This window comes from Durio zibethinus, chromosome 12 (assembly GCF_047325235.1).
Source record: "Durio zibethinus cultivar Kanyao isolate XHJ-2024 chromosome 12, ASM4732523v1, whole genome shotgun sequence".
In the NCBI taxonomy this organism is placed as follows: domain Eukaryota; kingdom Viridiplantae; phylum Streptophyta; class Magnoliopsida; order Malvales; family Malvaceae; genus Durio; species Durio zibethinus.
The window spans coordinates 25,877,364-25,904,566 of NC_143173.1; the positions used below are offsets into that span (position 1 = coordinate 25,877,364).

The 27,203-nt window shown below is 36.4% G+C and overlaps 9 protein-coding genes and 1 pseudogene across 13 annotated transcripts; 5 read left to right on the forward strand and 5 right to left on the reverse strand.

Annotated features, from left to right (window-relative positions):
- Positions 1-742: 742 nt before the first annotated feature.
- LOC111296022 (ribulose bisphosphate carboxylase/oxygenase activase 2, chloroplastic-like) lies at positions 743-4,180 on the reverse strand. 3 transcript variants are annotated; one of them, XM_089741491.1, is made up of 6 exons: positions 4,048-4,180; positions 3,833-3,938; positions 3,666-3,751; positions 2,981-3,453; positions 2,615-2,896; positions 744-2,494 (listed from the first exon to the last, which is right to left on the reverse strand). In XM_089741491.1, exons 1-6 carry the CDS (start codon positions 4,137-4,139, stop codon positions 2,382-2,384), a joined length of 1,152 nt encoding a protein of 383 aa, XP_089597617.1. In that variant the 5' UTR covers positions 4,140-4,180; the 3' UTR covers positions 744-2,381. The 3 variants fall into 3 exon arrangements, with proteins under 3 accessions (XP_089597616.1, XP_089597617.1, XP_089597615.1); XM_089741490.1 differs by having other exon boundaries at positions 743-2,494; positions 2,581-2,896; positions 3,833-4,048; XM_089741489.1 differs by having other exon boundaries at positions 746-2,494; positions 3,881-4,048.
- Positions 4,143-5,681, reverse strand: LOC149515927 (ribulose bisphosphate carboxylase/oxygenase activase, chloroplastic-like). Its single transcript, XM_089741492.1, has 2 exons — positions 5,235-5,681; positions 4,143-4,389 (listed from the first exon to the last, which is right to left on the reverse strand). The coding sequence occupies exons 1-2, from the start codon at positions 5,305-5,307 to the stop codon at positions 4,208-4,210; spliced, it is 255 nt and encodes an 84-aa protein (XP_089597618.1). The 5' UTR covers positions 5,308-5,681; the 3' UTR covers positions 4,143-4,207.
- Positions 5,682-5,898: 217 nt separating this feature from the next.
- LOC149515928 (protein PSK SIMULATOR 1-like) lies at positions 5,899-7,736 on the reverse strand. The gene has a single exon (XM_089741488.1). It carries the CDS (start codon positions 7,582-7,584, stop codon positions 6,025-6,027), a length of 1,560 nt encoding a protein of 519 aa, XP_089597614.1. The 5' UTR covers positions 7,585-7,736; the 3' UTR covers positions 5,899-6,024.
- Positions 7,737-9,401: 1,665 nt separating this feature from the next.
- On the forward strand, positions 9,402-11,921 carry LOC111296023 (tropinone reductase homolog). The gene is made up of 5 exons (XM_022890023.2): positions 9,402-9,800; positions 9,912-10,119; positions 10,872-11,088; positions 11,179-11,285; positions 11,377-11,921. The coding sequence occupies exons 1-5, from the start codon at positions 9,712-9,714 to the stop codon at positions 11,593-11,595; spliced, it is 840 nt and encodes a 279-aa protein (XP_022745758.2). The 5' UTR covers positions 9,402-9,711; the 3' UTR covers positions 11,596-11,921.
- A 2,052-nt stretch (positions 11,922-13,973) lies between these two features.
- LOC111297150 (uncharacterized) lies at positions 13,974-14,889 on the forward strand (annotated as a pseudogene).
- A 1,699-nt stretch (positions 14,890-16,588) lies between these two features.
- Positions 16,589-18,970, forward strand: LOC111296383 (mannose-1-phosphate guanylyltransferase 1-like). 2 transcript variants are annotated; one of them, XM_022890663.2, is made up of 5 exons: positions 16,589-16,875; positions 17,037-17,177; positions 17,436-17,498; positions 17,624-17,863; positions 17,954-18,970. In XM_022890663.2, the coding sequence occupies exons 2-5, from the start codon at positions 17,067-17,069 to the stop codon at positions 18,623-18,625; spliced, it is 1,086 nt and encodes a 361-aa protein (XP_022746398.2). In that variant the 5' UTR covers positions 16,589-16,875; positions 17,037-17,066; the 3' UTR covers positions 18,626-18,970. The 2 variants fall into 2 exon arrangements, with proteins under 2 accessions (XP_022746398.2, XP_022746399.2); XM_022890664.2 differs by having other exon boundaries at positions 16,647-16,830.
- Positions 18,971-19,457: 487 nt separating this feature from the next.
- Positions 19,458-21,726, reverse strand: LOC111296384 (CASP-like protein 5B2). 2 transcript variants are annotated; one of them, XM_089741493.1, is made up of 4 exons: positions 21,186-21,283; positions 20,934-21,043; positions 20,216-20,348; positions 19,458-19,811 (listed from the first exon to the last, which is right to left on the reverse strand). In XM_089741493.1, the coding sequence occupies exons 2-4, from the start codon at positions 20,978-20,980 to the stop codon at positions 19,611-19,613; spliced, it is 381 nt and encodes a 126-aa protein (XP_089597619.1). In that variant the 5' UTR covers positions 20,981-21,043; positions 21,186-21,283; the 3' UTR covers positions 19,458-19,610. The 2 variants fall into 2 exon arrangements, with proteins under 2 accessions (XP_089597619.1, XP_022746400.1); XM_022890665.2 differs by lacking the exon at positions 20,934-21,043 and having other exon boundaries at positions 21,186-21,726.
- Positions 21,727-22,667: 941 nt separating this feature from the next.
- Positions 22,668-23,814, forward strand: LOC149515929 (aldo-keto reductase family 4 member C10-like). Its single transcript, XM_089741820.1, has 6 exons — positions 22,668-22,675; positions 22,832-22,876; positions 22,992-23,130; positions 23,335-23,373; positions 23,483-23,559; positions 23,688-23,814. The coding sequence occupies exons 1-6, from the start codon at positions 22,668-22,670 to the stop codon at positions 23,812-23,814; spliced, it is 435 nt and encodes a 144-aa protein (XP_089597946.1).
- On the forward strand, positions 22,686-25,561 carry LOC111297847 (NADPH-dependent aldo-keto reductase, chloroplastic-like). Its single transcript, XM_089741704.1, has 3 exons — positions 22,686-24,232; positions 24,321-24,566; positions 24,701-25,561. Exons 1-2 carry the CDS (start codon positions 23,912-23,914, stop codon positions 24,360-24,362), a joined length of 363 nt encoding a protein of 120 aa, XP_089597830.1. The 5' UTR covers positions 22,686-23,911; the 3' UTR covers positions 24,363-24,566; positions 24,701-25,561.
- Positions 25,562-25,696: 135 nt separating this feature from the next.
- Positions 25,697-26,861, reverse strand: LOC111297290 (protein VACUOLELESS GAMETOPHYTES-like). The gene has a single exon (XM_022891972.2). It carries the CDS (start codon positions 26,614-26,616, stop codon positions 25,750-25,752), a length of 867 nt encoding a protein of 288 aa, XP_022747707.1. The 5' UTR covers positions 26,617-26,861; the 3' UTR covers positions 25,697-25,749.
- Between the last annotated feature and the right edge of the window lie 342 nt (positions 26,862-27,203).

Below are 27,203 nucleotides of genomic sequence, written 5' to 3' on the forward strand. Positions count from 1 at the left end.
TCAATTTGTCCAATTCTCACATGGGCCAACAGATATTGATTACTAAAGAAAGAGAAAGAGTGGCGCTTTAATTTGGGTTATGGTCAGGTTTTGGCGCAGACCATCCCGAGCCAGAGTGAACTCTTGATGAGAAACGAGCAGGGGGTGGCTTATTTTTTCATCTTGTGCAAAAAAGTTTTCATTCATGATGCATACGTGATTTTCCTTTTCTGATGAGCCCACGTCAAGTCTTCAACGTACCCTTTGGAGAAGGGTAAGCCATGTTTCTGGAGTGGATCGAGTCAATGGATAAAAGTGACGAACTTTTTTATTTTCCCTTGGAAACAAATTTGTTTGACAATTACAGGTTCCTTACAGCGAATTCCAGTGATTTTCTTTTGAATCAATTGATATTTAAAGATTATAACTTTAAAGGAGTTTATAAGTGTAATTTTTTTTATTCAAATAAATAATAAGATAAAAAAATTAAAAATAAATTAAAAACTTTAAAAAAATTTAGAATTTCAAGTTTACAGCTAAAATCTTGGATTTTTAAAATGTTTGTCTGTTAAAATTAAAAGTAAGACATTCTTCTTGATGCTCCCAACAATTAAAATCATTTCTTTGAATCGATGGCATAAAGGTTGTGGAACACATTTTTTTAAATTTAAATGCAATACCTTTTATTCTTTTAGGTGGGGGATGTGGGACAAAGCAAACCTAAAAATCACACTCCATGGAGCTGATCTGACACTTATAGAAGAATAATTAATGACTCAGTGCTTTGCATATTGTTTTGTGGCAACAAAAAGAAGGCTTGCAGAGGTCAAATAAAATTTGCATTCTTTTGCCATTCTTTCTTGTAAGAGAGGCTAAAGGAAAGAGAGGGAAGTGGTTGAGAAATAAGCTTGAGCTTGCCAGGCTTTGCCCCACCACACCAGGCAAGTTTGATTTAAATCACTTTAATTGTTGTTTCAACATAAGATTAAGGATTTTTTTTTGGCTTAGTGTTCGACCTAACTTGAAATGAGAAGATAAGGAATCGTAAGATTCTGTTTCTGACGTTCTTCTCTGTCTCTCATCTATGTTTCTTGATGCAATGATAACATGTCCCTACAAGCATCACGTGCTGCAGCAAAATGTGTCTTAAAATTCGAAATTCTAAGGATAGAATTAGTAGATGAGTGAATGCCCACAAAACTCAGGAACTTGTCTTCTTTTGATGGGTAAACATCTTCAAAGGAATTTCAATTTTCAAGCAGCCCAAATTAATAGAGACTCAAATCTGCTTCTGGATGAAGTCTGAGCGCATGTGATTTGACAGTTGATTGAAGATAAGGATTTCAAAACTTTCCAAGTTCAAACCTCATTTTGCTGACTTTATGAAAGAAAAAGTGGGAAGAAAGAGTGACTCAGATGACTTGGCTTGGGGACAAAACAAAGGATTATTTTAACATGTTGCTCTCATTAGTTTAATCACAGATCAACTTGCACTTGAAACTTTTTATTCCTCACTTCATGCCACGTAGACGTGATGATGATTCTATTGTCTGATAACCCTTGTTAAGATTTGACCCCATCTAGGATTACTGCCGTTGTATTGTGAACTCTTTTCGAGGAAGACAATAAAAAATTAGAACAAACTTAAACCCTGAGAAACCAAGAGGAAGAGATGAGTCCACAGATTTTTTTGCAGCCTAGATTCTCTGTTTATTGAAAAATTCAATACGAAAAACAGCAACCTCGCCCCAGTTGGCTTAAATTAAGTTGAACTTTTTACAGATATTGCAAATAGTTGGAGCATGGGGAGCTTTTCGGACAATGGTTGTCCGGACCCTTCTGACAATTAGAATCAGCATGTGCTTCTTATTTAAAAAACTGTACAATTATTTATCTACAACTGATTATCTGACAATCACAGTGTTGCTCTTCTGGTAACAAAAATACCAGGTACAGCTTTTTGCACAAATATGTAGAAGTATAAAGACTAAGACTGGCCCATTTGAAGCTAGATCGAAACGTCAGGTTGTCTGGGTTAAAAAATTGGGATAATTTCTTGAACATTTACTAGCCCAAGTGGGAAAGTTAGCATAAATCATTTGCTGTACACAAATGACAAATCCAGTGGCTTCTTGTTGGCTTGTTTTCCGGTTGTGCCCTTTGGAAATTAGAAAATAGGTGCAACCACATTCCGGTTATCATACAAGTAGCACATGGTTGAGGGTCTTATTTGGATGAGGAGAGAGCATCACTGCAATTATACATAACTATGTCTATTAAGTTGTATAACTATAGGGATTGAATTATGGAAACAGATAAAACTGCTAAAATACAACTAAAAAAATACTATCAAACAGAGTAGGTCAGTAACTTTTGGAGATTATTTTCTCTTAAGAACATTTTTAATTGTAAACACAGCTCCAATCATCACTTCTGGCGGTTGGACCGAAGTGTGCTGCTGATGAATCAGTGCAGCCTTCAGGGACAGGAAGATTAACCTTCTGAGCTGCTTTGCCTGCATCCAAACAATTATGAAAAGCTTAATTTTATTCTTCCTACATTTTTTTTATGTATTTATAATCCGAAAGCCAGATGCAAAACCTTCCATCAAGGCCTCTAGGATCAAGGGTCTAACCATAGAAACGGCCTTTCTTGATGGCATCATCATTAGCATCTCCAAGAGCTGCCTCTTTCAAGTACTTATCAGCCAACTGCACTCTCTTCACATTCTCCTGTTCTTGGACAAGCATGTTTCCGTACTCAAGTAGCTTCTCAAGAGTCATTTTTGGCTGCTCAAAAGTTGGAAGACCCTCCTTCGAATTCACAAGCCTTTTCCCAACATTATTTACTCCAACTTCTGAAATCCATTTCCTCACTTCATCATTATATACTCTTGCCTTGAGGGCACCAAAGAAATCTGCAATAAACATATATTAGTATTCTCCCATCAACTTCATTTTTGCACTCAATAGAAAGTATCCTTAAGGTAAGGAAGGCTTACCAATAGATTGTCCAGGGAAAGTATCAACAAGTTTGATGATGTCTTCCCAAGTAACATGGTCCGTTCTGAAAATACCAGAGCACACACCAATCCTATCTTCCCGAGTAGGGGCCCAGTAAAATTTCTCCATACAACCATCACGGATGAGAGGAGCATACAGTGTGGAGAAATCATTACCGGTAACTATGACAGGAACACGAGGGTTCTCTTCCTTGTTGTACATGCCAGGAAGCTGAACGGTTGTGGGGTTATCAGCAATGTTCATAAGGGTAGCGTTCACCATTTGATTATTGACAGTGTATTGGGTGGTTCCACCCATCCTTCCAGCACCTGCATCAAGATCGTTGATAAAGAGGCCGCACATCTTTCCCTTCCTGATGATGTCTGCTGCCTCACGATACCTTTGCCTAATCAATTTTGCAGGCCCTCCAGCACTCCCACTTTCCAATTCACCAGCACTCATCATGATGGGACTGAAAATTCATTGTCATAAGATTCAAGAGTAAGGATTTAAACGAATATTGAAAAGGTTCTAGTCTTTTACAAATCAAGAACATTGTGTCAATCATTTTGTCAAGACAATTACTAGTATGCTCACAATATTTCAATTATCTCACTCTTTTTCTACAAGTTTCCTGAATCATTGAAGTAAAAGAAAGGGAAAGCAGTAGAGATATTAACTTACTTGATTCCCATATTGGCCAAAACAAGCTCACATTGGAATGATTTGCCCTGACCTTTACCTCCCCAAATACCCAAGATGAGAGGGACCTGTAACAGTTATTCACAAATTATTCAACAAAATGATATACTTGCTGATTAAACGAATCTCAAGACATTCTATGAACAAACCGTAATGTTTGGCAAGTTCAAGAAGTTTTTGGTAATGTGAACGACAACCTTGTCCATGAATGCAGGAGCAATGTGGAACCCATCCATGCTATTGTCCAAGTTGTACCTACAAACAGTTCAGCAGTGTCCCTTGTCAAAATTCAATCTCAAACCGCAATTCCTTGAATTAACCTTAAATTTGCAACAACTGTTTTGGAATTTCCTTAGCCACTTGCATGCGAAGACCTTGACTGATGTAGTCATAGGAACTCATGATAGCATGGTGAGTTCCAGTCCCCATAGGAGCCTGGAAGAGAGTGTCCACCATTCCTTTTCCTCTGGTAATATCCTGTTGATCATCAGATTCATCATAGGCAAGTCCCTTCCACCTGTCCTTTAGGTCTGCTTTGACTCCTCATATTCAGAAACGACCTCTAAATTCTTGGGGAAAAACTTCTGGTGGCTGATTTTTGAGGTAACCTTCTTCAGACTGTTCCCCAAGAATGCTGAGCTTGAAATTGATGCTCCAGCAGCAGAGCCATCCAAGTTCAACTGCAACAAAGACTTAGTCTTTTTTTCTACAACACCACAAGATTGTGATAAAATAACTGAATCCATATCCTTATGATCTTCTTCTTAATTTTCTATAAACTAGAAACCAAGAAAAAGAAGAAAAGAATTCACAGTTTTCAAATTGAATTGGAAGCAAGAAACAGATGATTGGAAATGCATTTCGTTTTACATTTTCTTAAGACCTAGAAGATAAAAGACGATTAAAACAATGAAAAAGAGATGGTTGAAGGACTGCAAAGTCCAGAGATGCTTCGGCAATGACTAAGACAAAAGCAAAACAGGCGGGAAAAAACATTGTAGTACAGACACTCAGTTAACAGCTCCTACGGTTGAGACAACAGTAGCCATGACTCAACGGCTGAGATCATAATTAGGAAGGTTAATGGCTACAAGACAAAATGAAACTGAAAAAAAAACCCAAAATAGTTTTTGGAGCGTAGTGTTTTGAAGATGAAATTCGGCTTGGTTTGGATATTGGGATAGCGTAGCATTTTCCATTGGAACTTGCTGTTGGAATTAGGCCCAAGTTAAATAGGCGGTGTTAGGAGTTTCACAGTTTCTGCCTTGGACTTTTCTGAAATTTTTAGCTTTTTATGTAGCCCAAAAAAATGGGCCTCGGTTCACTTGGAGAAGTTTCTGACCCAAAAAATATGGGCCCAGGTTCACTTGGAGAAGTTTCTGACCCAAAAAATATGGGCTTCGGTTCCATATGTCCAAGGGGAGGTATGTGGCCGTAAAGCATCCATGTTGCTAAAAAGGGGTTTGCTTGAGGGCAAGTTCATTATTATTATTTTTTTATGGATAATTGAAAATTTTATTACTCAAGAAAATAACAGGATAAGTGGAAAACCTGTTAGAAGCATAACAATTGCCAGATGTAGCAAATCTAGAGAGCGCAAAGGAAACAATTCCAATCCAAACATACTGTCACTCAAGCCCCAGCTCGAGCAAAGATTGCTGTTTACAGGATCACTGGAAGTCCTGGTGGTACCTGCAAGCCTGAGTCTGAAAGCCTCCCCAATGCAGCTAATCAGTTAATCACTGCCAAAGTTTATGACTTCATTCTGTCTTAAAACTTCATTTTGGGTTTGAATCTCATGATTTTCTGTCAGTATCAATCTTTAATGTACAATTTTTTAGCAATGCTATAAGGTAAGGATAATTTTCCTTTATTTGAGACACAAAGCAATCTCTCACCAGGTTTCCCTTAGTTTTTCCCATCGAGAACATCGTATCAGTTTAATTATTTCCGGTGCCTGTTTTTCCCACAAATAGCAAATTATTGTACGTACCTCATCTTTTGTAAAGAATCTATTATCCACACGGCAGCAAATAAAGCCCCTAGTTCCTTTCAATCTCTGCGTGAAACATTTGAGTTCTTGGCAAAGAAGGAACAGAAGTTTATTAGTCTTGACTATAGGTTTAATTTACCCCCTAATTATTCTTCCACCAAACAATATCTGTCATTCACTTCCTTCTTTTCCCCTTCGTCGAGAAGGGCTTGAACAAGAACATAAAAGAATCAACCAATCAAGTATACTATAGTTTTTAAAACAAAGAAAAAAGAACCAGAAAACCTAATCTGAAATTAAAAAAATAAAAAATCCCAGCTTACTCCTAGGTTAAGCCCAATATCATGATCATCTACTAACGTTGGGTTCACTATAGCCAACACCACTCCTCTCCCGCCTACTCTCGTACTTATATATATAACTCAACCCCACCAAAACCTCCACAATTGCAGCCTCGGTTATCTCCAAATCCGAGAAATGCAATGTTTGCAACAGTAAAACTGTCGACTTTGCATCTAATTTTTGTTGCTCCAAGTTCCTCTCTTGCTGCCACCTCAACGTATCATGCGCCACTGGAGCCAACCACCCTATTATCGCCTCGAAGGCCTCCCTCCACCCTACTGCCAAATCCTGTTGCCCCTCACGTTCTTCAGCTTCCTTGCACCAATGGCTTTTGAGCTTCCCTCTCAGTCTGTGTTTCAGGCTTATTGGTAACATCTCGAACATGTGCTCCCTTGCCTCGTCGCTGATGGTTGTTGTTGAGTAGAAGTAGCTCTCCGCCATGGTGATTACGTTTGCATAACGAACTGCGAGCCCTGCTGCTCCTACAGTGTTATCTGGAGCCGAATGGATCAGCTTTTGGTTTCTTCTAGTTTTTCCCTCAATTTTGTTGGTTCTGGAGGAGACTTTATCGGTTATGGTGACAGCTGAAATTCGGAAACCTAAGCTTTTATCTTCAGGTGACAGTTCCCTGCTGTGGAAACGGGTGGAACCTGGTTTGATCCTGGAAGTTTTCATGATTGGAGCCGATTTGGAGGCCTGTTTCTTGTACTTCTCTTTATTTACAAGGAGGCTATAATTGGTCCCTGGATAAACCTTCATGTGTAAAGTTTTGGGGTTCGACATAACAAGGCGCGTATGAAAATGTCTGTTCTTGGTGCTGCGAGGCAGGCTAGGAACAAAGGGTCCAAAAATGGTGCATATTCTGGCATAAACAACACAAACGATTTGAGCCATTAACCCAACGCTCTTATCAAATGTTTGGCTCCAAAGGGAAATCTGTCTGAAATGTTGGACCTGTTTTCTTTGGAAAGAGATTTTCTTGTTGAAGTAGTCAATGTTGGTCCTTTCTGATGATTTTTTGGGGCAGCCGTTTCTCTTCCATTTCTGCATGTTCTTCTCTGATATTTCTAATTCGTTGAGGGCTGCCAAAGATGCGTACAGAATAGATGTCGCATTCGCGTATTTCTGCATCTTCTCAATGATTTTTCCAACGTTTCTGGAGTTAAAATGAAGGTTACTGACATCAATAATTCCCTGCTTGATTTTGTGGTAAGCGAATTCAAACCTGTTAAGTTCTTCAACGGTGCATTTTTTACCCAAACGTGAAACTATGCTGGCAGCCTGATCGAGATCATCGAACTTCTCTTTACACGCAAGGCCAAGAAGATAGCTTTCATTTGTGGAGTTCAAAACCGCAACGCCAGTGGATTTCATGGGACCTGTCCGGAGTTTGAAGAATTCATCATCAGACAGAGACTTATACAGGGCAACAAGGCGGGACATGGTTTTGGCTGTCTCGAAGGCTAAGATTTCAAGCTTGGGAGAAGGAGGCCTTTCATGGTGAAAAATAGTGCACTTGTTGGAGACAGAACCAGCTTTATCTACCCTTGCAGTGTGCCACGCCATGGACGTACGCCACAATTATGGCGTTAGCCAAGTGTCCTCTTCCGACTTTGTTTCTTGTTTTTGGTTTTGCTGCTGCCAACGTTGTAATAGTTTCTGTTAATCTGTTATGTTGTTTGGGGTTTGGTTGGTAAGGTTTTAGGCATAAAATTGTAGAGGAGAGAAATGGGTATTTAAGGAGACGTTGCAGATTTAGGGATATTTCCAAGCTTCTTCATTGGGACGCGCTTGGCCTCTTCTGCTGGTCTACCAGAGGAAGATACGGATAATTGTAACACAAATTATGAAAATTTTTTGGGTGTGTCTGAAAGGAGAGAGAGAGAAAGAGACAATTTTCATGGTCTACTTTTGAGGTTTTACTGCCACGTAGGATTCTATTATCATTTTCTTTCTATTTATGTCGCTTTAGCTCGATATTTTTAGCCATAATTCAACCAACAGTATGCCAATTCAATCTTCTTTTGCTTATATCATCTATATATGTCTGTGCCAACAGGGAGAAAATTGTTTTGAGGTCTGACTTTTTGACAAATTTTTTGACTTGCTTGATCCGATGGTTGATAATAATTCCCATCACCTTCACTTCATCTCTTTTATTTTATGCATCTGTAATTGTAATCGATGGATGCATATACTTTTTGTGAAATACAGTATCGGAACATTAGTACAAAAGAAAAACAATCCTTTAAGGTCAGTCCAATCCAAGTCTTGTTTTCCCTCTTTGTGTTGATTTTGCCTTTGGCTTTGGGGTGTGCTGTATTTTTTCAAACACCAAGAATTTTGAGATATTGGATGCTGATTCAGTCAAAAAACACTACCAAGTCTCTAGAGTCCAAGTTTCTTCACTAACTACTGCATAATGACATATGTAGCAAAAATAAGTTGCATTTATGGCCGTATCGTGTACGAAAAATTTTTAACTGCCCTGGAATTTCAGGGCAAATGTAATCCCATTACGTATTAACGTAGTGGAAATATGTTTTTAATTCCTGTTTGTCTACCAGTGAGCATTTTGCGGTAGGAAAGCAGCTGGGAAGGGCCAACGAGGCCAATCTGGCCCGCCTCACATTGTAATTCAATTTCCGCGTAGGGTTTGACTGGTTCAACTAGAAAATTATACGGCAAATGAAATCAAATCTTTGAATCATCGATGGGTTACTGTCGCTGCTTTTGTTTCTACTTTCAGTTTGGACTGAATTCTTGTGTACGAAAAAGAGTCGTTGAGACTGCTTTTATTGTCCTGATAGTCAAGAAGACTTCGAGTCTTTGACTATGTCAAAGACCTGAAGACAAAAAAAAAATTACTAAAAATTATGTAATGACGACTTCTACTGCAATAAAACGTTTAGGAGGGTCTAATGGCAAAACCATGAGATGACGTGATGGATCTGAGTTTGAGGGGATCAAACAACAGAAATCCTATTGTTGACCAATCAAGAACAGTTAAAATTTCAATAATTTTAAATAAAAAATAATAGTTAATCAATGGACCAAGCACCAAAAAGAAGAACGAACAATTATGGGCTTTATTATGGTCTTTGGTGATGGAGATTAGAGTTTCATACAATGACAACGACTCGACAAAACATGGGCCTGAACCAGAACAATACCTTGCCCTGAACCCAATTTTTTCAGTTGAAAAGGTAGAAGGATTGGAAGTCTTAAATCTTAAATTAGTAGGAAAAAGCGACAATCGGATAGTGACTATTGTTTCTCTAGTTACAAAGTTAATGCTGGCGACAGCTCCTACAATTAGACATTTAGACGAGAAAAACAGTCTCTTTCTTGGGGTATGCCGCTGCCGGCTGATCCTAATTAAAAACACAAAAAAAAAAAAAAAAGAAAGACTTGAAGAGTTTGCAAAGAGAAATCGTGAGCTAGATTTTCAGGAGAAAATTTTTTGAACCCATTTTAAAAAAGCAGGTAACTCGATATTTTCGACGTTTCTGGTTTGTCTTTTTCTGGATTCTAATTTTCTTTGGTCTGGTGACAAGGGTTGACAATAGCCAATGAATGCTTGATATAAACTATTGATAGACGTTTCAGGTTAAGCTAGTATAAAAAACTGGCAGTAGTTAGTGTTTCTATTCATCCAAAAAACTGAAGAAAAAGAAAGTTGCAGTGTCAGAGATGGCTGGAGCAGAACTAGGTTGTCAGAATCAAAGATGGTCTCTTCAGGGTATGACTGCCCTTGTCACTGGTGGAACAAAAGGCATAGGGTTCGACCTCCATCTTTTCTCTCCATTTTTTTCATGTTCTCTTTCTGTTTTATATGCTCTTGAACTTCATATGCTACTTTTCATTAGTATGATGGTTTAATTGTATGTCAGATATGCCACTGTGGAAGAACTAGCAGCACTTGGGGCAGTCGTTCATACATGTTCCCGGAACCAGACTGAGATTAATGAAAGCTTACAAGAATGGAAGAGTAAAGGGTTTAAAGTGAGTGGTTCTGTTTGTGATCTCTCATCTAGGGAGCAGAGAGAGAAGCTTATGGAGACTGTCTCCTCTGTTTTTGATGGCAAACTCAACATCCTTGTAAGTTTAGCTCTAAGAATATGTTCTTCTAAGCAAGCCAAGCTGCCTTAGCTGAAAATACTACTGTCTTGTAAACTACTGTAAACTATGGTCAGTGCATAAGATGACGGATAAAAAAAAAAAAAGATCATCTTATATTATATTTTATTTGTATATAACGAAAGGAATAAGATTGCAAGAATAATTAATCATTTTTTAGGTATAAGATAATTTAATCCTTCTAACATTGAGAGAATTATTTTTAATTTATAAGATTAATCTTACATGTCTAATTATACTCTTAAAAATTATATCAATAATTTAAATTATATAAATTTTAAAAAAAAAAAATTTTGACCAATAAATAAAATTATCCTATCTTAATCTTTACACACATCAAATATAAAATAAAATAAAATTATTTAATCTAATTTTATTCATAATATTATTTTATCATATCTTATCATAATTTTATATATCAAACATATCTTACATCTACTACCTACTAACAAGGTTTGAATAATATTTGGTTCATACCCATAAGAAAAACTTTTGTTTTTTTTTTTTTTAATCTAATATTCTGTGATTTGCTATTGTTGACTATTGATGCTGAGGCCTAGCTGCACATTTAATACTTGTAGTTGGATATCAAGTTGTCAAATAAGTTGCAATTTGATTAGTTGTTAACTCATACTCAGAGGAAAACAAATTACTTTTCCTTGGGGAAAGTACAACAACTAGAATAATTAATTGAAAGCAAGTTTTCTCCTTAGGTCAATAATGCTGGAATCAGTATGATCAAACCTTGCGTGGAACACACTTTGGAAGACTACTCAACTGTAATGACTACCAACGTTGAGGCTCCTTACCATCTTTGTCAACTTGCACATCGGTTCCTGAAAGCATCAGGAAATGGAAGTATTGTGTTTATCTCCTCAGTAGCTGGTTCAGTGGCTCTACCTAGATTATCAGCCTATTCAGCATCTAAAGGTGTGTTATGTGATTTGTAGATGCTAGCAAGCTTAAGTTTTGCTGGATATTCAGAATCATACAAATTAAACATGGTTGTTGCAATTCCAGGAGCAATCAACCAAATTACAAAGAACTTGGCATGCGAGTGGGCAAAGGATAACATTCGGACGAACACTGTTTCACCGTGGGGTGTCAGAACCTCGATTAAAGCACCAGTAAATTACCTTTAAACCTACCTTAAAGAAGAATTATGGACATATCTTTTCGTGCTGATTTGTGTTAAGATTCTTTGTATTTCTCTTCCAGGAGCCAGGCTCACCTGCCGTTCAGGAATTTCTCAGGCTAATAGCTGGAACAGCAATGCCCAGGATCGGAGAACCTGAAGAGATATCATCATTAGTGGCATTCCTTTGCCTTCCTGCTGCCTCATACATCACTGGACAGGTTATTTCTGTGGATGGAGGGTATACAGCGGGTGGCTGTTGGCCATTTCAAAATTTTACCTTTAATTTCTCTAGTTCTTGAATTCCGAGCGTCGAGCTACCGGCATGTGTCAAACATAAAGTTTGTCCAAAAAATGTATCAATAGGGGTTCAAGGATCATTTTCTTATATGGATTAAGTGCTTATGTGTTAAATGGAACTTTTAAGCTAATCTTGGGTGGAAATTGCCATCTTCTTTTCTCCTTTGTTAGTGCTTCTATAAATGTAAGACAAGCAAAGCTGAAAGAGTAACCATAACATCTTTTTGGAATCTCCAAAGTTGGAAACACAAGCGGCTGAATCCAGGAAAACGTCCTGGATTTGGGCTGAAAGGCAGACATTTTGGGCTTTGTTTGTTCAACAGAACAGAAATTCAGCCTTTTGTGTGTATAGCTGAAACATGAGCAAAACTTCAACCAAATTAGTTCCGCCAGGCAAAAGAACAAAACTGATTGCATTCTAGATACTCGGCGCAATCATACTGGACTCAAAAAATAAGCTAACCCAAATCTTTCAACCTTAGGGTGCAAAATTGCCATTTTTATTATGAATTTTTCTTTTTGGTTTGTGCGAAAATAATGGTCCTATAATATTTAAATTGATTTCAATTATATGTAAATTATATACTTAAGAATCATACAGTATATTTAGATCATATTTGATATATAAAAATAAAATAAAATAAAATAAAATGATATTATAAAATTATTTGTGCGTATGATTTTCGAAACATTAAATTTGGACCTCCACTGAGGTTATAAAATGACTGAAATGAGCTAAAAACATAGACAGCTAAGCCTTGATGGTGGCAGGAACAAACAAAGTTCAAAAGGGAAAATAATATTAAGGGAGACCGTGTAGTGTGACACCAGCTTTGCGCTCTCTCATCACCTAACCCTCCACAAAGTAAAAGGGCACACGCAGTTTTTGGTTTTGTTTCGGAGTTGGCATGATCATCCACCGCTCCTTTGAAGCTAAATTTTGTTTATTGCATTAAGAAAAGGACTTGTCGAAGATTAATTTCCAGCCGTATGTTGATGCAAACAATGACTTAGTCTACAACTGAGACAATGAAGTCGGTAAGCAATTTTTAATTTTAAGAAAACAGGAGAAAAAAAAAATCAAAATTTAACAGATCAATAGCATACAATAAATCTGAAATTTAAATTTCGTAACTTGCAATCTTTTCATCTCAAGCCTTGCCAACTTTTTTAGTTTTTGCAAGAGCTAATTTAAATTTATATAATTTCACAGTATGAAGTGGTCAAGAATTTATTTTCTGCACGGCTGATCTTGTCCTATGGCTATGTGCCGACCCAAGGTATTGATTGGCAATTTTTTTTTTTTTTAATTTCTGTTTAGCCATATGATTTTGAAATAGAGCTAATAGAAACCATTGACAGCAAGATGAATATGTGGATGGAGGTGTTTCAGAAGTTCCTTATTTGGGTTTTTTACTCTATCCATATCTTTCATTAATTTCCCTAATTCTAGATTTTGGTTTCTGATTAATCAGAATTAAGATGCAATGGAAAATGGTTGATAGCTTCTCATCCTTTGATTGAAAGATGGTTTTTTTTTTAACCATGGAAATTCCTGTTTAGGAATCTGAATTGAGTCAAAGGGTAGATTTAGCTTCTTACCTGGTTTGGTCACTTTTGGATAAAACATGAGAACTTGAGCCATCTTACCTGGTTTTTATTAGAAGTGGTTGATTAAAAGGAAAAATATCTGTCAATGCTGACAAAGATAGGTTGGAGCCACCAAGTTGGCTGGTAGGCAAGGGATTTGTCTTAGAAGGTAACCAATTGTCAAGAGGTGGCAATTTTTTCATTACAAACCCAAATTCAAACTATATCTGAATGCTTAGTGAACAACTGGAAGGGCTTTAATATTCATTATTTTACACTGTATTGGATATTCCTCTGAAGGAAAATATATATATATATATATATTGGGACGTATAGTCAATATTGAACAACTGGAAGGGAAACAGAAAACAAAAATAATCCAGGATATCTGATCTTGGTATAACCTCTCTGGTATTCAACAGGATATGGTAAAGCAAGAATTTTTTTTTTCTATAAAGCTTGGTACTGATTAAACAAGTGGGCGCATGATGTACCACCAACTTTAATCAAATACCCTACTCTAAAACCATGTCCAAACAGACAAACATTGTTAACAAGAAAAAAACATGATGGAAACTAAAAATTAATTGACCAAATCAGTTAGGTTATAGCTTTCAAAAGGGTAATAAACCTCAGTCGGTTTATATAGTCATCAGAAACACGTTTAAATCCCAATATGTATAATATTTCCCTTATCCTCAATATGCAGCTTCCTTTGTAAAAAAATAATAATAAATAAAAATGTGAATTTGTAATTTAAGACTTCGTGGGGATTTGATTTTAGCGTGAAGAGCTGGAGTTCCACGCCATTACGCCAGGTCACCACCCGAACCTTGTCTTTTAAAACCGATCTCTCCCTTCATTTCCTTCAATCAGATTCAGACCAAACCAATATTTTCAGAATATTTGGTTTTCTTCCAAAAACCAAAAGTACCCTCTCTGTCGCTCTATTTATTCCTTTCACACAATAAAAAGAAGAAATGGAAGGTCTTATTCCATTTGTTTACAGGGCTATAGTCCAATACAAGAATGGAAGAGAAGGCCATGTTTTAGCAAGTTGGTTCAATGAGTCACCCTCGCCTTCATACATGAGACTCCCTACTGGAGATTCTGGCAGGTTTCAGATATCTGATAAACAAGTCTTTCAATCAGATTATGGGAATTTTTCTACTTCTTCTTCATCACCATCTTCCCTGGCTACTTCTTCTTCTACTACTAAGATTATTTTGTCAACCGGAGTTCAGTCTCCTGTCTTCGTTTGACTTCTCGCCGCGTCGTTACATGATAATCATCATCATCATCATCGAAGCTAAACATTACATACTGCAGTGACATGTCTGAAGGAAGCCGAAGATGTGTATGCAACTCTAGTCAAATAAAGTATGGGTTTGGGGCAATTAATAAGCGTATGGAAAGCCCAAAGGGGAAGCATATGCGTAATTTGTATTTTTCTTCTTTAGTGTGAAATATGAAGGGATCGTGTAGCAAAACAGAAAAAGGATGAACAAAGAGTCAAGGGTGTGGGGAGACCAAAAGGATTGCCTTATGCCTTTGTGTTGTTATTAGGCTAGTGTGTAAATATATCCAACTGTAATGTTTGAGAGATGTTTTCATCAATATTTCAAGGCCAAAGGGCTTCTTATTATGTTAATTGTGGAATCAAATATAGTAATAATCAGTTTGTGCTTGTGTTTTTCCTCTTTGAATTCTTCTGGGGAGTTACTGAGTGGTTATTGTTTCTTAACACAGAAGGGCTTTGATGGATGAATATTAAAAACTTTGATTGCCCACAAAAATTAAAAAATAAATTAAGTTAAACTTGAAAGGTTATTAATTTGGACTGAAGGTTAATTGGGATTTTTTTTTTGTTCGTATATATTACAAATGTGACAAATACAAATAGTAATAATTCTACGAATTTGGTTTCGTGAAAATTATCAATGAAAACTATATCAAATAGTTGTTCCATTTTCTTATCTTACATGTATTAATTCCATTGAATGAATAAACACTAATTTTGTGGATATTGGTATGTACTAATAAGATAAAAATATCATATCTAAAGCTAAAACTTTTAATTGTTCTGTTACATATCCTTGGAGAAGAGAAGTGTTTTATGGAAGGGATTCCTAATAAAAACTTTACTTTTGGTATTTGTCACGGTTGGACTGTCATTTTCTGAAATTGGATAAGTTCACAAGAAAACAATAAGAAATGGGGTTTGAGAAAGATATTTAACTTTGAAAGAAATAACTTGAAAAATACCTTTGCTGAAACAAGTTGCACAAATTGGTTAGATTTTTGTTTTCAATGAATAAGTAGATATTTGATATTTTTATAAAATATTCACAATTAATTGAGAGAAAGAAATAGTCAACCTTTTTATGTACTACTATTAAGAATGAAAGGAACCCTATTCTTTAAATTTGACATAAATAAAAGTAATAAAAAGTTATAAATGTTACGTTAGAAATGCTTTAAAATTTTTTTCTAAATTGTCAACGGTCGCGAATAATAAAATATTGAACTTTTAATTTTAATAATTTAAATTTTGAGAATCTTTAAAAAAAAAAAATAGTTTAAACAACATCTTTTTGTTAACAAAATCCACAGACTAATCCCTTCAAGCTATTTCAACTTTCAAGTTTTTTAAAATTTAGTTGACTAATAACACAAATTATACAAGTTCCATTGTTAAAGTATGCTAGAATTATGTCATCTATATGTAGTAAACTTGTCCTGTTGTTATCAGTTACGTAGCAATGGTTTAGCGAAGTATTTTCTAGCAGGAAAAACTTATTCCTCGACCTTGGAATAAAATTAAAATATATGGATATGATCAAACATCACAAGTGTTAATGGTTTTGATTAGGATATGTTTAATGATTACTATAATAATAATATGGTAAAGATGGAAAGCAAGGTTGGGATGTAATTTTTCTATGAAAATTTTAAAATATAAGTAGCATAGTCCTACTTGCTTTTGAATGAAGTAAGATAGTTTCATTTAAAATTTTTTTGTGTGCTTTTGTAAATGAATCTCACATTAACCATGCGATATCTAAAACTATTTGGTCAGCTTTGTTGTTTTTCAAGTTCGTGTATTTATCTTGTATTTATTTTATATTAAATATGTATAAAATATAAAATATTAATATATTATAATTTATATCGATACAATAAATATAACACATATTTTTTTGTTTTATCAAATTCATATATCATTTTTTTTTGTTAAAATTTAATATCATATAACTTTTATATATTTTTATTATATTTTTATGTCGTACCACCTTATTTAAAATTATCAAAGTGCAATGTATATATGATCCAAAAAATTGTTTTGAGTTTTTGATGGACTAAATTATAAGACTGCATTTTCATGTGCCCAGTTACCCTTATACGTGACCAAATCAAAAGAGTTGAAAGGCCACCTTATTACGCTAGCCCAGATGGCCTCAGGGGACAAGGGCCTTGTAAATTCATCAAAGAATCAAAAGCCTTGCTGGACTCCGACGCAGAGTCCCATCACAGCTTTGTTATTTCCGTTCAATTGCGTATGTATCAACAAACTGTATGCTTTCAGATTTGTTCAGAGTTCAAAGCCCGCAAAGATCACTGTCACAGCTCTTAACGACTAAACTCAGGTCAACCCCTGTTCTGCCATTAATGCAATTGAAAAACAACTCTCTGTAAGTCTATGTTAAGCTCCCCACTTTTTCAACGTCTTTGCCACCTTAGATCCATCTATGATAAATTCTTTGCCCATGTTTTTGTTTATGATTTATGGGATTTGTTTATTAGATACACTATCGACTCACTTTTTTGTGGTTATGGGTCTGATATTTTACAGGAAATACTGACTTTTTGGTGAGTTATCAGAATGAAAGCACTCATTCTTGTTGGTGGGTTCGGAACCCGATTGAGACCATTGACTCTTAGCGTGCCAAAGCCTCTGGTGGATTTTGCTAACAAACCCATGATACTGCACCAGGTTTTCCTTTTTTTTTCCCTGACTGCCTTTAGTTTACTTATTGTTTGTGGTAATTCTATATGCGCTATTGACTTGAAATTTTTGTAGATTTTTCAATAACGGGTAATCCTGTTTACAATAGATTTGTCAAGACAGAGCTTTGTTTGCAAGATATATTTGATGATTCTAATAACAAAGTGTGACTGTGTGTGGCTTTACTTTTATGTGTTAAACGTGTGAATCAAGCCTAGTTTGTTTGTTTCTTTTTAATGCTAGCAGATTGAAGCTCTCAAAGCAATTGGAGTTACTGAAGTTGTTCTGGCCATCAATTACCAACCAGAGGTAACATCGAAAGGGCCCTTTTTATGGCTGCAAATTTGACGTTGATAACAATGAGTTATTGACTTTTTTTCTTGAAGCTAGTTTTTATAATGCTTAGTAGGTTTTTTATCCTAATTTTTTTGCAGGTTATGATGAATTTCCTGAAAGAATTTGAGAAAAAGCTTGACATTAAAATCACCTGCTCACAAGAGACTGAACCACTTGGCACAGCAGGTCCTCTAGCTCTGGCTAGAGACAAGTTGATCGATGGCTCTGGTGAGCCATTTTTTGTCCTTAATAGTGATGTTATAAGTGAGTATCCACTAAAAGAAATGATAAATTTTCACAAGGGTCATGGAGGAGAAGCTTCCATTATGGTGACCAAGGTAAAGTAGTAAAATGGATCTAGAATTCTTGTTCTTAGTCAAGGACTAAACCATTTTGATTTACTAAAAGGATCTTACTTTTGTTTCAAGGTGGATGAGCCTTCAAAATATGGTGTTGTGGTCATGGAAGAAACTACAGGCAAAGTTGAAAAGTTTGTTGAGAAACCAAAGATATTTGTTGGTAACAAAATCAATGCTGGAATCTACTTGTTGAATCCATCTGTTCTTGACCGAATTGAACTGAGACCCACCTCAATTGAGAAAGAGGTCTTCCCAAAGATTGCAGCAGAGGATAAGCTTTATGCAATGGTGCTACCTGGGTTCTGGATGGACATTGGACAACCAAAGGATTACATTACTGGCCTGAGATTGTACCTAGATTCCTTGCGTAAGAAATCCTCTACAGAATTAGCAGCTGGATCTCACTTTGTCGGTAATGTTTTGGTAGATGAGAGTGCTGTAATAGGCGATGGGTGCCTCATTGGGCCTGATGTAGCCATTGGTCCTGGATGTATCATTGAGTCTGGGGTAAGGCTGTCGCGCTGTACTATAATGCGTGGAGTTCGTATCAAGAAGCATGCCTGCATCTCCGGTAGCATTATTGGTTGGCATTCCACTGTTGGAAAATGGGCTCGGGTGGAGAACATGACAATCTTAGGAGAAGATGTTCATCTTGGAGATGAAGTTTACAGCAATGGAGGTGTTGTCCTGCCTCACAAGGAGATAAAGTCTAGCATTTTGAAGCCAGAAATTGTCATGTGATCACATGGTTGAACTTGGAATTAGCAGTTTGAGAGTTCAATACTGCAATTTGGTTGTCTACCTTGTCCTGTTTCCCGCTTTTCTTTCTTGTTCGTTAGGCAAAATTCCTGTTGGAATAAGTTCGAAGGGTAAGTGGCTGATAGGTTTGTAGACTCAAGGAGAGCAGCGGGCATTTTTACAATGGAGGACATCTTTGGTGATGACGAGATGCAGAGGCAAACATCTGTGAGGGAGACCAAAGTGCAAGGAAAAAAAAAAGAAATATAAACAACAAACATGTGACATTGTATAAACTTAAGTTATATGTTGATTAAGTTTCAAGTTAATTGCATCACATCTTTGGTCTTTGTTGTGTAGTTGCTTCTCTCTCCCCTCTTTCTCAGAATGATACCGTTCGGACAGATTTTGTTCATTCTCAAAATGCCACTTTCAGCATTAAGTTTGGGACTTGGGATCCTTTGGTCATCTAAGTCTCTTAATTGATTGGTATAATCTGATCCATGTTTTCTTCATGATGATCAACAGCCCTGGAAAATAAAGATTTCCTAGATGAAATCTAAACCACCAACTTAAGATTTTTCGAGCATGTAACATGTTCCATTTGTAGGAGTAAGCTTGATGGCTATTGGTGCTTATCTCTTGATCAAACATGACACTATTACACATTAGACAAAACATGAAGTCTGTAAGATGTAAGAAAAGCACGTTCACAAGCCTCTCAGTTCAAGACCTTATTTAAGATCCCAAAGATGCTACCCACACCGACAAGCGATCCACAAGAATTTGACAAGATTGTTTGTTAATGGTTGAAAATTAGGTTGAGAACAAGAAAGATTTCAATGAAACTGAATAAAAAACAAAAATCTTTGATGTGCACATGCAAAACTTCTCCAATTCTCCAAAATTGTCAAAACTTAAGGCATGGAAGAAAAAGAAAAAAGAAGCATTTACATGTCACTGATAAGGATGGGAACCCCCAAGTCCTTCAGAAAGCAGCTAAGATCCAGAACATGACATGAGATGACATTGCAATCAGAACCCACGTTATGAATGCCAAAATTATCGATATTTCGAATTGCCTGCAAGAGAGATTACTTTGAACTCTGCAGAAGTCCAAGTCTCTTGCATACAGGACTATAACCCCAGCTGATGAACATGCAGCTGCCAGGGATAACATAGCTGTAACCTGCAAATTCAAGAAGGATTAGCCAGGTGATGCACAATTTTGATTAGCCAGGTGATGCACAATTTTGGCTGAAGTGTATCAAGAAGAAAAAGGATTTTGCAAAACTTAAGCTGCATGTAGGAAAAACTGATTGAAAACTAAGAAGAATGAATTCTGAATATCCCAACAACCATTAAAAAAATTAAAGCAAAATGCACACAGAGTTAAGATACAGATTATGAACACAGTGATCTTGCATCGATGTAAGATTTGTACTCTATTGTCATTCAGAAATGCGAACAAGTTATCATAAAAACTAGCAATATAACATATGGAAAGATTGTATTTGATAGAATAAAAACATGATTTACATCATTGTGCATGCATCCATTTGGTGACTAAAGGATATTAGAGAGGCTGCATACCCAATCACCTACAACAAATAGGCTCACTAAAACTGGATTATGAAGATCTCTCTTCCTCCTCAAAGCATATACATCAAGACATGCAAGTCCAAAGCTCCATAACATTTGTAGCCCCATAGATGCAATCAAATAGCTGAAACAGAGTACATAATAAACATCAAAACTGCAGACAATAACAATTATTACAGTGCATTTATATTCTACTTTAACACTCTTTGCCTACCGATCCGACCTAACCTCCGTTTCCCTTTCCTAGGGATATAGTATGATGAAAGATTAGAATAGCAACCATAACATCCACAGCCACTTTGACAAATGAAATCATAAAAACTTGGGCCCAAAATAGAAAATTGAGCTAAACTTAAAACTGAAAGGGCAGTCTTTTTACCCACTCCTCATGCACATTTGCAAACTAGAAATCTATAACTTAAACCTTATTCAACAAATTCAAACCAAACACTAGAGTAGTAAAAACAGCTGATTCATTTTTTAGTGTGGAGACTTGTACCCAACCTGTGATGTGTTATCCGTTTTAACCCAAAGATTTTATGATTTTGTACCACGCTTTTCACAAGTTTAGGTCTAAATCTCAACTTATATATCATAGCAAATCTTCAACATTCCAATGTAGGATTGGGGTGTCACATTTAGCTATTATTACTATTAAACATATGCAAAGAAGTAACATCCACATGTCTGAAAATCAGGTCAACTTCACCTTTCACTTTTCCTATTCTTTCTACCAGTTAGGAAACTATCTTTCATCCATACTTTTGCTTATCAAACTCTTCTCCCGACCTGATCAATCAACCTTGGCTTAAGACAAATCTGATTCAAAAACATCATTTTAACTAAAATTTTTTTAATGATTAAACCTAAGAACAAATAAAAGAAAAAATTCACAATAAATCTAAAACTGTAAATTTGAAAGCAGAACCAAAAGAAGAAAATGGAAAACAAAAAAAAATACCAGAAAGCGGTGTAGGTTGAGAAACCAGAGGCAGAAACCATGACTGCAATGGAAGCAGCAGCAAATGCACATTGGGTTATCCTTAGGGTTAACCCACTCACCGTTCCTGGACTCCCTATCAACTCCTTCATCGTCTTCCTTCTAGCGAAAGGGCCCCCCTATCCCCTAAAATCAAAGGGCCCTCCTTTCAGAATACAAGAAAAGCAACCCTAGAATCTTAAAGCGCTTCCATTAATGGCAACCCAAATCCAGAGTCCAAATCAGCATCTTTTTGGTTCCATATATTAAGAAAACAAAAAAGATAAAAGTAGGATGTAGGGATTTTGGAGTTTGGACCACCCAGCTAAAATTAAAAGCGTAGGATTTAAGCGATACCCTGAAACTTTTGATTAGCTTAACAGATCATGATTTATATACTTGGTGATATTGATAGTTTTGACTCGATAAAGAGCAACAGAAGGATTGTGTTTTTTTAGTTTAGCGGTTGACATGAAAGTGACTGACAGCATACTACGTGGGTGTCTTTTTTTTTTCTTTTTTCAGACAGTTTGATTAAAGACCTTGTCCCAACTTTAAAAACAGTAATTTTCTTCCCTCATATAATCTAGTATGAATTTGGCCAATATTTAATTTGAAGTTCGAATGCTTCTATCTATCTTGGAGGTTACTAGTTGGACTTTACTTTGTAGACAAAGGACATCTTCAATTATAGGCCTAATGGCCTAGTCTGGAGTGTTCCTGCTCTGTAGGGAGTCAGTGGGCCTAGCTTCCATATTAACTAAGGCCTCGAATCATCATCAATGAGGGTGGCAAGGAAAATAAGCATAAATTGTCAAAAGGGTTTTAAGAACCAAGGCAGCTACTTAATTCAACCTCTAATTCTATATTCTTTATCTATAATGTATGTGCTTATTGTCATTGAAAAATGAAAAAATGTATTTCAAATATCAATCTGCAAGGATGTTGTCTTGCATACCTAACAAAGCCAAAAAAAAAATAAAAGCCATTGAAACTCAGATCTTAAATGTTTTCTTCAAAATTTCAATTTTTAAACATAAAATTAAAGAACAAATCATGTACAAATTTGAACCAAACTGTGAAAGGAAAAACATCCCTAGAGCTATCACTTCCTAACTTTAACACATCATAATAGGAAACCTTCATTTCCCCTTCACATTTCAATTAAATATCAAAATCTACTGCCAATTACTTTTCACATATCTTCTACATTGTCCATTTAAAAGGTGCTCTATAACATATATTTAGAAAATTTATAAAATCTAGGCCCTAAGCTATATTTTATTGTTTGGTGTGCTATTTTCATTAATTTCTCTTTCTAGTTTGTAGTAAAATGCAATTTCAATATGAAAGACGAGTCAAATAAGCTCTTTTCTTTGTTGGTTTTTTTTTTTTTTTTTTGAGTTTCGTATGAAGATAAAACTTTATTACTGCAAGGATTCTAAATTTCTAATCCAAATGAATATGGTACTGTCCATATAGATGTGTACAAAACTGTTACATGTGCAATTCCATTAATGTTTGACAACCTGTGTCTAAACTTGACCATTAGTTGCCGGGTCTGAAGTTGAGGAATCGTGATCCGGTTATCCTCTGATTTGGTTTATATCTTTTCTTCTTTCTTCCAGAAATCTATTCCAAAGAGCTGCTGCTTATCATTGGGATCAAACAAGGTATGTATCATTGAAATCGTTTCTCTTTAAATTGTATTTAAATTGTGTTGCCATATAATAGTACAAAGTTAATATTACTGTTGGTGTTTGCTATTTGTTTTGATTATTCCTATAGAGTAAAATGGACATGGAAACTGGACATGGACCTTTTTATTTTGAGCATAACACCGGAGCTAAGATGCCATCTGTTGGTTTGGGAACGTGGAATGGCTCCTCCAGGTGTTGTGGGTGAAGCTGTCATTGCCGCAGTCAAGGTTTGATCTTTAATTTATTGCTTTTGATCTCGGTCCATTACCCGTTAATGATCCCAGTTTTCATCAATTTTATTCTGTCCAGGGAGTTGCTTCTACTTTCCAATATAATTAATAAAATTTCAGATGAATTTCAACTGTTAAAATCGAAAACAATCTCTGAAGCGTTGATTACTCTTGTATCATTTTTATGCAGGCTGGCTATAGGCACATCGACTGTGCCATGTTTATGATAACGAAAAAGAGGTAACATTTTCCCGTTTCTTTTTTTTTTTTTTTTAATTTTCCAATTTGTTTACAAATGGCACCTGATATGGCTAATTGTTTATTTTGCTATATGCTTGATGCAATGTAGGTTGGGCTTGCATTGAAGGGAGTGTTTTCCACAGGGGTTGTGAAGCGCAGTGAAATGTTCATTACATCAAAACTATGGTTTAGTTTATATGATTGTGAGAAAGACTTTAAGCTTTGAAACCCAAATGTTGTTTTCAGGTTAAAGAATCTGGCTGCCTATTTTGAATTTAGTTCCATTTTTTTTTCCTTTCTTGAAACCTGGACAGGTGCAGCGACCATGCACGTGAAGACGTCTCCAAGGCATTGACCAAAACTCTGGAAGACCTCCAACTTGACTATATTGATCTGTATCTTGTATGTCCCTGTGCTCTTAATTGTAATAGGAAGATCTAAAATTACCACTAAAAGCAGAATTGATCTTGCCTCAAACCATCAATGAAAATCTGCTATCTTAGTTCATTCCCCATTTTCATTATATGTTTGAACTGAAATGATGATGCTTGGAAAGCACCTAAATTTGACCTTTGCATTACAGATACATTGGCCTTTTCGTACAAAGTCTGGCATGAGAGGGTGGGATCCTGAAATCATGGCTCCTCTGTGTCTTCCGGAGACATGGAGTGCAATGGAGGGCTTGTATGGGTCTGGTCAAGCACGGGCCATTGGTGTCAGCAACTTCTCGACTAAGAAGCTGCAGGACCTGCTCAATTACACGAAAGTGCCGGCTGCTGTCAATCAGGTAGAATGCCACCCTGTTTGGCAGCAGCCTGGGCTACACAACTTGTGCAAGTCCACTGGAGTTCTTCTATTGGTATAAAGCCTAATTGATTTAGTTTTAATCTTTATATGCACTCAAATACTTGATTTTTCTAATCATATGAATTTGAATATCCGTCCAGGCATATTCCCCTCTAGGATCTCCAGGGTCTTGGATTAAATGAGAAATCTTAAAGGAGACAATTTTGGTTGAAATTGCTGAAAAACTTAACAAGTCTCCAGCACAAGTCGCTCTGCGCTGGGGTATTCAGAGTGGTCACAGTGTCCTTCCAAAAAGTGTGAATGAGTCTAGGATCAAGGAAAATTTTAGCTTGTTTGATTGGTCCATACCTCCCGAGCTGTTTTCAAAATTCTCAGGCATCCATCAGGTCAAGATGCCTTGTCTCATGTTTGTATTTCGCGGGAAAAAATCGCTCATCACATGGACACACATGACACATGCTTGCATAATAAAGAATTTATACTGCCTGCCACTAATAAATCTTTCCAATTTCTTCTGCAGCAAAGGCTCCTCCGAGCAGAATTTGCAGTACATGAAACTCGTAGTCCTTACGAGAGCCTTGAAGAACTCTGGGATGGTGAAATATGAGATGATGTCGATGCTATTATGTTTCCTACTTTCTCTACACAAAATCGAGGCAGAGGCAAGTTTCCAGTATTGATTCCTTAAAAGAATCAGGACAATCCTGTTTCACAGCAATAGTTAGTTATAGATAGCAGTTGCATTCTGAAACTGTAGCTTTTCATGTCTGACTACTAGGCAAAGTTTTGTGTTAATTCAGGAACAATCAATTCTTGGCCTTTGAGTACTTGTCTAAATTCTATACTGACTGAACTAAATTTGTTTTACGGACAACAATGTGTTGAACCATTGTTGAACTACTTCAACAGGTCCGCATGAGATATCCAGCATCTGATGTTATCTACAAGACTACAACCCCTTTTCAGGCTGGTTACAAGAAATGATATATTCTGTTAATGGGTAAATCAATCATTTGACATCCAATGATCAAGATCTCAATCTGCCATACGAATCTTTCACTTCTCAGCTACCCAACACTCCTAGAAGCTGTATCATAAAATTCTTATTCATTAAATAAGATAATTATGCAAGGTTATGCTTATGCGCCATGCTTGATCCAGACAAAAAATTTTCTGGAAACATTAGAAAGGCAGCTAAAGTCTGACCTGACTAGCTTCAAAATTTGGATGAAAAATAGCTATAGAAGATTGAAGTCCGAAGTCATGTTATGCTTCTAATATTTCCTTCCCTCAAATTCTAACTTTATAATGAGCAAGAGAAAACAGAGAAATAATCACAACAGATGGACTATGTTGGAATTATATACTCTAGGAATTATACAATATTAATTGACTGAAACTATGATATTTTATTTTTATACTTGAGATTGTCAAGATTGATTTCTGATCACTGGAACTAAAATTTAACATTCTGTCAATAGGCTGAAATTACAATGTTTTGGCTTTCAAACAAATAGTAAATTTGATGCAAAGAAAGCAATTGAAACTTCAATGTTTTTACGAGTTCGATCACGAGAACAAGGCTCCAAAAACAACGTTACTAAGCACTCCAAGAGCCAGATTCCCAGCAATTGCGTACATTTTCTTTCGAACTTTTCCACTACGTCCCTGAACTTGACTACTATTACTATGCTGACTATTAACGTTATGTTGGCCAGAGCTAGAGGGGATTCCATAGCCATGAGCATAAGGACCAAAATAAGGCGGTGCAGGAGGGACCCCGCAAGCATACGAAAAATAAGGTGGCGGCGGAATGGCCCCATAGCCATAAGCATAACAAGCATCATAAAATGGCGGAGCTGATGGTGGTGGAGCTGGTGTTTTCAAAGATCGAGGCGTTGACGTTGTCGTAGTCTTCGTCGCCTCCGCACAAGGTGCTAAAACACACTCAAGGTGAAGATCAAAGCAGCAAATCCCACATCTATAATGCCAAGACGTGCACGTGTCTTTGCAGACCTTGCACCTACCAGGCACCGAACGTTGGAGCCTCAAAGGATGATCCTTATGCATCACGTGCCGTACATATTCAGGCAATTGGGTACAAAGAGGGTGCACATCGAAATCGCAAAGCTTGCACCTATAGAAAAGCCCTTCGACAGGGTCGCCACACAAGTCACAGACACGGTCGTTCTGGCGCGTAGCCTGTGGCTTGCGAACTACTAGTTTGAGATCATGTTGGTGCATAAAAGAAGAGAGCTCCATAGAGCAGGTGGCACAGTGATCATGGAGATCAAAATCACAGGGTTCACATCGATACCTTGTGCCAAAACCTGGAGTCCAGCAGCCATTGCAGAGGAACTCTATGTTTGCGGAAGTTTCTGTTAACGTATGGCAATGGGTGAAATGTTGTATAGTTTTCTTTGATAATGGAGCCATCTTTCTCTCTCTCTCTGCAAGGGCTTGCTACTTGCTTGTTGATATAGATTGAAAACTGAATTGAAAATTACATGTTGAGATTAAATTGGTTAAAGGTTTATTGAGCATAGAAGTTGACATTTAAGATTTAATTAAGAAATGTTGTCCAAATGCGACTTTGGATTTTGTTAATTGATGATGACAGACGTCCATAACGAAGTAGTCTTGCTAATTTTAAAATTGTTTAACGTTTGATAAATTTGAGAGAGAATCAATTCATTTAAAACAACAAATTGTTACTGTTTGACATTGATGCCGATTTGGAACATATTGTGTGTTCCAACGATGGCAACAAAATAATAAGCAAGAAAGATTTATTTATTAAAATCTTAAAATAAAACACTACTCCAATTATCTTATTTTAAGAGAACTTTTAGAAGATGGGGTGACGATTTTCATTGGGCAATCATTACTTTCAGGGGTAAGTTTTTTAAGGCTATCTTATTGTGTTCTGTTTGGACTGATACCATTTACTATCTATGGTGGAAAGGAACTCTATGAAGCACACAACAAGATGGGAATCTCCAGAGGAATTATTCCAATTAATT

Bases quoted from the DNA above. Each gene is read 5' to 3' on its own strand.
- LOC111297290 (XM_022891972.2), bottom strand. From the start codon at position 26,616: ATGGCTCCATTATCAAAGAAAACTATACAACATTTCACCCATTGCCAT.
- LOC111296023 (XM_022890023.2), top strand. From the start codon at position 9,712: ATGGCTGGAGCAGAACTAGGTTGTCAGAATCAAAGATGGTCTCTTCAG. The intron at 10,120-10,871 runs GTAAGTTTAGCT...TTTTCTCCTTAG, and splicing joins ATGGCAAACTCAACATCCTT to GTCAATAATGCTGGAATCAG. The intron at 11,286-11,376 runs GTAAATTACCTT...TTTCTCTTCCAG, and splicing joins GAACCTCGATTAAAGCACCA to GAGCCAGGCTCACCTGCCGT.
- LOC111296383 (XM_022890663.2), top strand. From the start codon at position 17,067: ATGAAAGCACTCATTCTTGTTGGTGGGTTCGGAACCCGATTGAGACCA. The intron at 17,178-17,435 runs GTTTTCCTTTTT...TAATGCTAGCAG, and splicing joins AACCCATGATACTGCACCAG to ATTGAAGCTCTCAAAGCAAT. The intron at 17,499-17,623 runs GTAACATCGAAA...ATTTTTTTGCAG, and splicing joins CCATCAATTACCAACCAGAG to GTTATGATGAATTTCCTGAA.
- LOC149515927 (XM_089741492.1), bottom strand. From the start codon at position 5,307: ATGTTTGGATTGGAATTGTTTCCTTTGCGCTCTCTAGATTTGCTACAT. The intron at 4,390-5,234 runs GTTTTCCACTTA...GTGGTGTTGTAG, and splicing joins AATTGTTATGCTTCTAACAG to AAAAAAAGACTAAGTCTTTG.
- LOC111296022 (XM_089741491.1), bottom strand. From the start codon at position 4,139: ATGGTGGACACTCTCTTCCAGGCTCCTATGGGGACTGGAACTCACCAT. The intron at 3,752-3,832 runs GTTTGTTCATAG...TAACTGTTACAG, and splicing joins TGAACTTGCCAAACATTACG to GTCCCTCTCATCTTGGGTAT. The intron at 2,495-2,614 runs GTTAGACCCTTG...GTTTGGATGCAG, and splicing joins CAAGAAAGGCCGTTTCTATG to GCAAAGCAGCTCAGAAGGTT.
- LOC149515929 (XM_089741820.1), top strand. The intron at 23,131-23,334 runs GTTTGATCTTTA...GGCTGGCTATAG, and splicing joins CTGTCATTGCCGCAGTCAAG to GCACATCGACTGTGCCATGT. The intron at 23,560-23,687 runs GTTTAGTTTATA...AAACCTGGACAG, and splicing joins TTCATTACATCAAAACTATG to GTGCAGCGACCATGCACGTG.
- LOC149515928 (XM_089741488.1), bottom strand. From the start codon at position 7,584: ATGGCGTGGCACACTGCAAGGGTAGATAAAGCTGGTTCTGTCTCCAAC.
- LOC111297847 (XM_089741704.1), top strand. From the start codon at position 23,912: ATGATGATGCTTGGAAAGCACCTAAATTTGACCTTTGCATTACAGATA. The intron at 24,233-24,320 runs GTATAAAGCCTA...ATATCCGTCCAG, and splicing joins CCACTGGAGTTCTTCTATTG to GCATATTCCCCTCTAGGATC.
- LOC111296384 (XM_022890665.2), bottom strand. From the start codon at position 21,316: ATGAAGGAGTTGATAGGGAGTCCAGGAACGGTGAGTGGGTTAACCCTA. The intron at 20,349-21,185 runs GTATTTTTTTTT...ACTCTGTTTCAG, and splicing joins TCAACCTACACCGCTTTCTG to CTATTTGATTGCATCTATGG. The intron at 19,812-20,215 runs GTATGCAGCCTC...TTGAATTTGCAG, and splicing joins TATTTGTTGTAGGTGATTGG to GTTACAGCTATGTTATCCCT.